The following is a 10,558-nucleotide window of genomic DNA, read 5'->3' as shown; positions in this document are numbered from 1 at the left end:
ATTTAATGCTTCATCCTTGTATCTGAGTTCTATATGTTTCCCTCTACATAAAATGACCTAGTAGGCCATCACCAGATTTGGTTAGATCAGCTCAAGCAACAGAAAGACTTGTATTTAAGTATCACCTTTCATGTCTTTCGAACATCCCAAGGCACATTTACAGCCAATCAGCACTTTTCAAGTGTGGCCACTGCTGCCATGTAATAATGGCCTTTTGATGCTGGTCAAAATCATCAATGGTGGCCTGTATGATTTTCACCACAATGCATTATACTTCCTTGACCCTGTGACATTATCATAAATGTAAGGAACAGTGAGGGTTAATGTAATGCTTAAATCAACCATTAGAGGGAGCTAGATGTACAACTATATAAGGCATCGATGCTAAGCCTTGTGGGTGAGAGGTTGAGGAGAAAGCTAAAGTACAGACTGAATGAAAGATAGTGTGAGTAAACCAGATCATAAGTTATCTAGTGTAGAGATTAGTAGTAAATGTAGATTATATTTATTATCAATTGTGTATTATACAGAAGTGTCAAATCCAATTAAGTAGTGTGAATAAATCTATAGCTTTGTTCAATTTAAAGCTATTTGTGGTCTTTGTGAGCACTAAGCCAACCATCCTAAATATTGCAGCACAAAGAACACCACAGACCCCTCCAATGCCTTTACTATGGTTGATCATACCACCCTCATCCATTGCATTCTTCCATGTACACCTTCAAGGCACTGCTTCTGATTCAACTTTGTTCAAAGTTGCTTCCATATCTCCTGTAATAACATCTCCTTCTGCAGCAGTATGATCACCTTTAGCGAGTCTGAGAAATTCATCCTCAGTTCCCCTCCTATTCAACAACTTGGTGACATTAAATGAAATTATGAGGGTCAGTTTCTATATGTATGCTGCTGATATATAGTTTCCCCAGTGTTGCTCCACTGTTTGGTGTCAAGGCATTGATGACTGCAGCTCAAGATTAATGAAACTGAAACCAGGTTTTTTGGCTTTCACCAGTACTTCACGCTATATTTAGTTATCCAAACTCCAATTCCAGATGCCCACTCAGACTAAGCCCAAAATGCAAGGCTTCAGTGTTCAAAGTCCTATTCGGCTAAGACCATATAAAGCCTGTCCAATGCAATCTTCATTTTTGCTCCATCATTATCAATTTCGAAATCATTGCTCTTGTTTAAAAATCTTTCCAAGACTTCTCTCTGCTTTGGAAACCTCCTCCAGCACCCTTCAATTTTCAATGTTGAATCTACTGCAAACTCTCTTCTCCATCCTACAACCCCACGGACTGTTGGCCACCTCATCTCCTGCTTGCTAAAATACTCTTCTTAAACATCTTGTGTTGCCATATTTTGGATTTTAAAAAAACCCAGCAAGGTGGAAGAATTTCATTTAAACAGAGGTGTCGTGTTAAGCACACTTGAGATAACACAGACTGCAACTGGATGCAGCTATAACTGAAATATAGTCCAGACCTTGAAGTTTGTTCAGTTTTTCATAGAATTTACAGTGCAGAAGGAGGCCATTCGGCCCATCGAGTCTGCATCGGCTCCTGGAAAGAGCACCCTACCCAAGGTTAACACCTCCACCCTATCCCCATAACCCAGAAACCCCACCCAACACTAAGGGCAATTTTGGACACTAAGGGCAATTTATCATGGCCAATCCACCTAACCTGCACATCTTTGGACTGTGGGAGGAAACCGGAGCACCCGGAGGAAACCCACGCACACACGGGGAGGATGTGCAGACTCTGCACAGACAGTGACCCAAGCCGGAATCGAACCTGGGACCCTGGAGCTGTGAAGCGATTGTGCTATCCACAATGCTACCGTGCTGCCTAATTTGATTTATTGAACCTGTCACACAGTTAGCTCAGTTCTCTGTGAGTTCGACTCTCTGCTCACCTAAGTGTGATTACTCTGTCTGACTGAACCAGACTAGCTCTTAGTTATGTGAAATATACACCTGACTCATTCTGAAGATGTCCCCAGTGGAAAGAGGTGGAGTGAGTGCCTCGTGCCTTTTGTAGTTGGAAATCACCCCAAGTGTTCTGGCTGCTGATTGGTTATGTCCTGTTCTCTGTGTTCATTAGCTGCCTGTCCATATCTCATTATGTGCATGTCTGCATATCATGACAAGAGGGTGGTGACAAACCAAAACTTTTTGCCACAAACTATTTTTGAAGCAGAGTTAACAAAAACGTTTAGATAGTTAAACGATGGGAATCATAGAATCCCTACAGTGCAGGGTGCCATTCGACCCATTGAGCCTGCACCAACACTACCAAGAGCATTACCTGAGGGCCATTCGCACACCCTATCCCCGTAACCCCACCTAATCTTTCGAGACTAAAGGGCAATGTAGCATGGCCAATCCACCCAACCTGCACATCTTTGGACTGTATGAGGAAACCCAGGCAGACACGTGGGGCTGGATTCTCCGATTCTGGAGCTATGACCCCACGCCGGCATGGGAAGAGTGGCATTTCACGCCAGAAAAACTGCCCAAAACGACCACCGATTCCCCATTTTGCTGGGGGCTAGCAGGATGGCAGCGTAGAGCACCCAGCTCTAGCTGCCAATACAACCGAAGAATTTCCAGGTCCGTGTTCGCTACATGACGGATGCAGCCTTCAGACCTGGCTGCAAAATATGCCCGCCCTTTGGTCGGCTTGCGCACCCCGGACTACCCCCCACAGTGCCCCGAGCCCCGAACAATGTCTCCACCTGCCCGCGGATTTGCCCTCCCTTGACTGTGGTGCCGCTGGATTGAGTCCACAGCCGCCACACTGAGTTCCTGACAGATGAGACCCACTCTGTCGGGAACTCGGCCGGTCGTGGGCGGAGTATCGGGGAGCAGGATCTCTTTGGAGCATCCGCAATGCTGAGGATGTCGTGGATAGCACATTTAGGGAGTTGGTCACACCGAAGGTGAAAATTACTGAGGGAGATAGAAAATGGGTGACCAAAAGACAGAGCAAGAGTAGGAAGGCAGTGCAGGTGTCCCCTGCGGTCATCTCCCTGCAAAACAGGTATACCGCTTTGGATGCTGTTGAGGGAGTTGGCTCACCGGGGAAGGTAGCAGCAGCCAGGATGGCACCGTGGCTGGCTCTGCTGCGCAGGAGAACAGGAAGAAGAATGGCAGGGCTATAGCAGTAGGGGACTCAATCATAAGGGGAATAGACAGGCGGTTCTGTGGACGCAATTGAGACTCCAAGATGATATGTTGCCTCCCTGGTGCAAGGGTCAAGGATGTCTCGGAGCGGCTGCAGGACATTGTGGGGGGGGGGGGGGCAGAGGGTGAACAGCCAGCTGTCGTGGTGCACATAGGCACCAATGATATAGGTAAAAAATGGGATGAGGTCCAACAAGCTGAATTCAGGGAGTTAGGAGTTAAACTGAAAAGTAGGACCTCAATGGTAGTAATCTCAGGATTGCTACCAGTGCCACAAGCTAGTCAGAGTAGCAATGTCAGGATAGATAGGATGAATGCGTGGCTCGAGAGATGGTGCAAGAGGGAGCAATTCAAATTCCTGGGGCATTGGAACCGGTTCTGGGGGAGGTGGGACCAATACAAACCAGACGGTCTGCAGCTGGGCAGGACTAGAACCGATGTCCTGGGGGGGGGGGGGGGTTGAAGGTGGGGGGGGGGGGTGTTTGCTAGTGCTGTTGGGAAGGGTTTAAACTAATGTGGCAGTGGGATGGGAACCGATGCAGGAAGTTGGAGGGAAGTAAAATGGGACCAGAAAGAAAAAGCAGTAAGGGGAAAGTGTAAGGCAGAGAAGCCATAGTCAAAAATCAAAAAGGGCCACAGTTTGGGTACAGTGACTGAGGAGAGTGTGAAAAGGGAGATGGCCAATGCATGATTGAGGGTGTTGTACCTAAATGCGCACAGTACTCGGAACAAGGTAAATGAAATTGTTGCGCACATTGAAATTGGCCGGACGATGATGTGGGCATCACAGAGACGTGGCTGCAAGGGGAGCAGGGCTGGGATCTAAATATCCAAGGATATATGTCCTATTGAAAGGACAGACAGATGGGCAAAGGGGCGGGGTTGCATTGTTAGTAAGGAATGAAGTTAAATCGATAGCAAGGAGTGATAAAGGATCAGAAGGCATAGAATCTCAGCGTAGTGTTGAGGAATCGCAAAGGTTAAAAGACTCCGATGGGAGTTATGTACAGTCAGGATGTGGGGCAGAAAATAAATCAGGAGATAGAAAAGGCATGTAAAAAAGGCAATATTACAATAATCATAGGGAACTTTAATATGCAGGTAGACTAGAAAAACCAGGCTGGTAGTGGATCCCAAGAAGTGGAATGTCTAAGAGATGTTTTTTTGGAGCAGCTTGTGACAGAGCCTACCAGGGAACAGGCAATTCTGGATTTGGTGGTGTGTAATGAGGCAGACTTGATTAGGGAACTTAAGGTGAAGGAACCTTAGGGAGCAGTGACCACAATATGATAGGATTTACCCTGAAGTTTGAGATGGAGAAGCTGCAATCAGATGTAACAGTATTTCAATTAAATAAGGGTAACTCCAAAGACAGGTGGGAGGAGCTGGCCAGAGTTGATTGGAAAAGGAGCATTGCAGGGAAGACAGTGGAACAGCAATGGCAGGAGTTTTTGGGGGTTATTAGGGAGACAGAACAGAAATTCATCCCAAGGAGGAGGAAACATGCTAAGGGGATGACAAGGCATCCATGGCTGATGAGGGATGTCAAGGACAGCATAAAGGCTAAAGAAAAAGCATACAAATTGGCAAGGAAAATGGGAAACCAGAGGATTGGGAAGCCTTTAAAAGCGAGCAGAGGATAACTAAAATGCAATAAGGGGGGAGAAAATGAACTATGAGTGCAAGCTCGCTAGTAATATAAAGAAAGATAGGAAGTGATTTTTTTCAATATATAAAAGGTAAGAAAGAGGCAAAAATAGACACTGGACCCTAGAAAATGTGGCTGGAGGAGCAATAATAGGAAACAAAGAAATGCAGACGAACTGATTAGTTACTTTGCATCAGTCTTCACGGTGCAAGACACCATTATGATGCCAGAGCTCCAGGAGAACTGGGGGGCAGAGGTGAGTGCAGTGACCATTACTAAGGAGAAGGTTCTGGGGAAACTGAGAGGTCTGAAGGTGGATAAGTCACCTGGACCGGATGGACTACACCCCAGGGTCCTAAAAGAGATAGCTGAGGAAATTATGGCAGCATTAGTGATCTTTCAGGAATCACTGGAGGCAGGAAGGGTCCCAGAGGACTGGAATGTGGCTAATGTAACACCACTGTTTAAGAAGGGAGGGAGGCAGAAGATGGAAATTATAGGCCATTAGACTAACTTCGGTCATTGGTAAGATTTTAGAGTCTGTTATTAAAGATGAGGTCACAAAGTACTTGGAAGTGCATGGTAAAATAGGACTGAGTCAGCACGGCTTTGTCAAAGGGAGGTCGTGTCTGACAAATCTGTTAGAGTTCTTTGAGGAGGTAACAAGGACGTTAGACAAAGGGGAGCCAGTGGATGTAATTTATTTAGATTTCCAGAAGGCCTTTGACAAGGTGCCGCATAGGAGACTGTTAAATAAGTTAAGAGCTCATGGTGTTCAGGGTAAGATCCTGGCATGGATAGAGGATTGGCTGACTGGCAGAAGGCAGAGAGTCCGGATAAAGGGGTCTTTTTCAGAATGGCAGCTGGTGACTAGTGGTGTGCCTCATGGGTCTCTTCTGGGACCACAACTTAGTACAATATACATTAATGATCTGGAAGAAGGTACTGAAGGCATTGTTGCTAAGTTTGCAGATGATACAAAGAACTGTAGAGGGTCAGGTAGTATTAAGGAAGCAAGGGGGCTGCAGAAGGACTCGGACAAGCTAGGAGAGTGGGCAATGAAGTAACAAATGAAATACAATGAGGAAAAGTGTGAGGTTATGCACTTTGAAGGAGGAATTTAAGCATAAACTATTTTCTAAATGGGGAAATGCTTCGGAAAGCAGAAGCACAAAAAGACTTGGGAGTCCTTGTTCATGATTCTTTTAAGGTTAATGTGCAGGTTCAGTCGGCAGTTAAGAAGGCAAATGCAATGTTAGCATTCATATCCAGAGGGCTAGAATACAAAACCAGGGATGTTCTTCTGAGGCTGTATAAGGCTCTGGTCAGACCCCATTTGGAGTATTGTGAGCAGTTTTGGGCCCCGTATCTAAGGAATGATGTGCTGGCCTTGGAAAGGGTCCAGAGGAAGTTCACAAGAATGATCCCTGGATTGAAAAACTTGTCATATGTGGAGCGTTTGAGGACTCTGGATCTGTACTTGTTTGAGTTTGGATGAGGGGGGATCTTATTGAAACTTACGAGATACTGCGAGGCCTGTATAGAATGGAGGTGGGGAGGACGTTTCCACTTGTAGGAAAAACTAGAACCAGAGGACACCATCTCAGACTAAAGGAACGATCCTTTAAAACAGAGATGAGGAGGCATTTCTTCAGCCAGAGGGTGGTGAATCTATGGAACTCTTTGCTGCAGAAGGCTCTGGAGGCCAATTCACTGAGTGTCTTTAAGATAGAGATAAATAGGTTCTTGATTAATAAGGAGATCAGGGGTTATGGAGAGAAGGCAGGAGAATGGGGATGAGAAAATATCAGTCATGATTGAATGGCAGAGCAGACTCGATGGGCCAAGTGGCCTAATTCTGCTCTTATGTCTATGGTCTTATTTTGAGGTGCGCTTGTGCCTACCAGCCTCAGCAATGGGCACCTCTTCCATTGGGAGCTGGCCATTTAATGCTGTGGGCCCTCACAGGGAACCTCCTGGGTTGCTGTCCCGCCCACCTTGATTGGGTGGGTAAGACTTGTTAATTATCCACTAATTGTGGTAAGATCCTGTTGTGTGAAGGTATCCATTCTGGCATTTAATGATTAATCACCTGCATAATTATCTATACTGAAGGGAATACAAGCCTATTCAATGCACCTGCCACCATAATGTAAAGTTTTTAGCCCCGGTATTATTCTGATGAATCAATGCTGCACTCCTCCAAGTTCAGTACATCTTTCTTGAGCTATGATGACCTGAGCTCCAAATGAAGTCTAATCAGAATTTTATACAACTGTGGTGTAACTTTCACTACCTTGAATTGCAGCCGAGCCTTTGAAATCATATTTCTGCCTTCCCCCTAGTTTTGAAAGACGTGCTTGTCAGGTGAATTGGACATTCTGGGTTCTCCCTCAGTGTGACCAAACAGGCTCCGGAGTGTGGCGCCTCGGGAATTTTCACAGTAACTTTATTACAGTGTTAATGTAAGCCTACTTGTGACACTAATAAAGATTATTTATTTATTTGAGTCACATAATTGGATTCTTGCTCCCCTTATGGAGGAATCTGTTTGTTCCTCCAGTCTCTAGATTTAGAAAGTACGCAGATGTATAATTTTTAGGTCCAGTGATGGCCCCACACTAAACTTTGCCTTCTCACTTAATCCTGTACCAGCCTCCCCGAACAGGTGCCGGAATGTGGCAACTAGGGGCTTTTCACAGTAACTTCATTTGAAGCCTGCTTGTGACAATAAGCGACTTTCATTTCATTTAATCTATCAATGTCTCTTTGCAATCTTATGCTCCATAATTTACTACACCACTCACTTAGTATCATTAATTAATAATCTTTATTGTCACAAGTAGGCTTACATAAACACTGCAATGAAATTACTGCGAAAAGCTCCTAGTCGCCACATTCCAGCGCCTGGGGTACACAGCGGGAGAATTTAGAATGTCCAAATTACCTAATAGCACGTCTTTCGGGACACGTGGGAGGAAACCGGAGCACCTGGAGAAAACCCACGCAGACACGGGGAGAACGAGCAGATTCCACACAGAGTGAGCCAAGCCGGGAATTGAACCTGGGACCCTGGCGCTGTGAGGCCATAGTGCTAACCACAATGCTACTGTGCTGCTTAGATGTACAGCTATCCAGTCCTCCATCTACATTGCTGATAAATATGCTGAAAAGTGAAGGACCCACTGCAGATCCCTGAAGAATACCACTGGTCACATCCTGCCAATTGAGTACATACCTATTATCCCCATCCTGTCTCCCATTTCCAAACCAATTTCCCACCCATGTGCAATATGAACAACCAGCTATATTTATTCTAGAACACCAAAACAGAGTTAAAAATAATTAAACAAGAAAAATAAGAAATTAGTAACAAATAGGTAATTTTCAATGTTCTCTCTGGAGGTTGCCGTTTGATGCTTTATTACTGTTTTGTACCTGAAGGATAATTGTGAAATGCACCACATTAAATACATGACAAACAAGCACGCTCAGCAAAACATATTTAGCTTTATAATACTTTTTAATCTCCCTTAACAGACCACATATACATTACTAACAAATACAAGAAAGCTGTTGCAAATACAATACACGTGACAATAAGTTGCAAAGTATAGGAAGAAATACATTCTTTAACAATAATACCAAATTCTCCTCATCACTTGTCAAGATATTAAGTTTGGGCAAGGAACTTAAAAATACATCTATTTAAAAATGTTTTGGCCATAAAGCTAAAAATGTAGAAAATATTATTTTGAATATAAACAGTAATGATTTATGTAAGTGAAAAATTGCAAACAATTAATCTGCTGTACTGCTGTTCTTTCATTAAGTACTTCTGTTTCTATGTACAATTTCAAATAATCTTAGTGCTGATATTCGGATTAGTTTGTGTCATATAGGTCTTTGCCAGTTACTTTACCATTAAACCTTCCTGTCTATTAATTTAAAAGAATTCCCAGAATGATTATTTACTTCCCCATTTTAAACCAAAAATATCTGCTGAGTGGCTAGCACAATATTAATTGCTAATATTGTTAGTTGTTATAGTTCTCACTCGCCCTCCCCCACATCAAATAAGCTGAAGCTGCCATTGTACATGGATTGATTCTAAACCGTTACGTGGTGGATTGGATAATGCTGCTTTTAACACAAAGTCATATTTACAAAGTGGCTCAATGAATTGTGGATTTAATCAAATTTACACTTCGTTTACTTCTAATTTTAATCAGTCCTCTCCTGCAGGCACTGACTCTTTTCTGATGTAAGGGGCTAAAGACTTTACGATACTTTTTTCAAGTGTTTAACATTCATTGGCTGGATTATAAAGCCCCCTGGTGCCGGATGTTGAGACAGGGATGCCCCTGAAATACTATGGGTGCCGTGCCCGCTGCCTACCTGCCCCTTCCCCTCCCTGCTAGTGCTGAATTTTAGGACTGATGGGGGAGGGAGGTGAGGGGTGCGGGAATAATGGGCTGCTCTCTTGCCTGCCTGTAGGCAAACTGAGGCTCCTAAGTGGCCAATGATTGCCCAATTAAGGGCCTCATTCTACTGCCACTGAAAGGACAGGCTTCAGCTCCTCAGTGTCAGGGACTGGGATGTAGTCACAACGCTGCTAGTATCAGAGAGTTATCATTTCACTGGATGCAAGCTCTGAGAGGCAGGGCTTTCTGCCCAGATGGGGACAGAGGTTGTGTCTCATGGCAATCAACAATAATAATAATAATCTTTATTGTCACAAGTAGGCTTAATTAACACTACGTTCCAGTGCCTGTTCGGGTACACAGAGGGAGAATTCAGAATATCCAATTCGCCTAACAAGTCTGTCTTTCGGGTGTTATGGGAGGAAACTGGAGCACCAAGAGGAAACACACAGACACGGGGAGAACGTGCAGACTCCGTAGACAGTGACCTAAGCGGGAATCGAACCTGGGACCCTGGTGCTATGGAACAACAGTTCTAACTACTGTGCTACCGTGCCGCCCATAGTGTCAAATACGTATGAGGTGAGCCACCAGAGTCCATGACCAATGTTATTAGCGAACCGGGGGAGAGGGAGCACTTTGGCGTGCTGAGACAGTAACCTTTGGCAAGCTATGTGAGCATGTGGCATGTCATAACCAAGTCCAATTGTACCCTTACCCAATATCCATATATGCACTTTCAACAGTGAGAAGAGGTAACACTGCCATTCATTTGGTTTTAACTGAGAAATGGTGCGCCCAATTGTAAAAAGGCATCCCAGTTGTGAAACATAAGTTAGCAGGCGTGACAGATTGAATCTGGGGCACCTCTGGTACAGCTACTCAATGGCCATTAATAAGTAGAATTTCCAAATAATGAGTGCCAACTAAATACACCTTACTTTAAAATACAAAATTGTGAGCACAGTACGGGCTCGTAAACCTACTGATATAAAATTGATGCAAAATTCTTCATGTTTAGAAAGGAATTCTCAGTAATTAGAAGCTAAAAAGTGACATCAGTCTCCTAATGGTGCAAAACACATTTGCAAATCCCAGCTGAATGTTTATGAATGGTCCACAAGAGGGGAATGTGTTTACATTTCCTAATTTTCATCCAAGTCTAGATCAAGGTCGACTTCTGTGGTGAGTTTCAGATAGAAGAAACTATAAATAACCACAAGTAAAATCACAATAGCTGCAATGATGAGTGCCACATCCTACAAAAGAAAAATAAGTATTAATTCACGTTGCTATGAA

General features: G+C 44.1%; 1 protein-coding gene across 1 annotated transcript in view; it reads right to left on the bottom strand.

Annotated features, from left to right (window-relative positions):
• Positions 1-8,325: 8,325 nt before the first annotated feature.
• Positions 8,326-10,558, bottom strand: part of triqk (triple QxxK/R motif containing) — a 135,180-nt gene continuing 132,947 nt past the window's right edge. Inside the window, exon 5 of the mRNA XM_038809054.1 lies at positions 8,326-10,518. Within this exon, the coding sequence (XP_038664982.1) occupies positions 10,405-10,518 (114 nt within the window). The 3' untranslated portion in view covers positions 8,326-10,404. The remainder of the gene's footprint in view (positions 10,519-10,558) is intronic.

This window comes from Scyliorhinus canicula, chromosome 10 (genome assembly GCF_902713615.1).
Source record: "Scyliorhinus canicula chromosome 10, sScyCan1.1, whole genome shotgun sequence".
In the NCBI taxonomy this organism is placed as follows: domain Eukaryota; kingdom Metazoa; phylum Chordata; class Chondrichthyes; order Carcharhiniformes; family Scyliorhinidae; genus Scyliorhinus; species Scyliorhinus canicula.
Note: the sequence above shows the minus strand (reverse complement) of the source record. Positions and strands in the feature narration are given on the sequence as shown.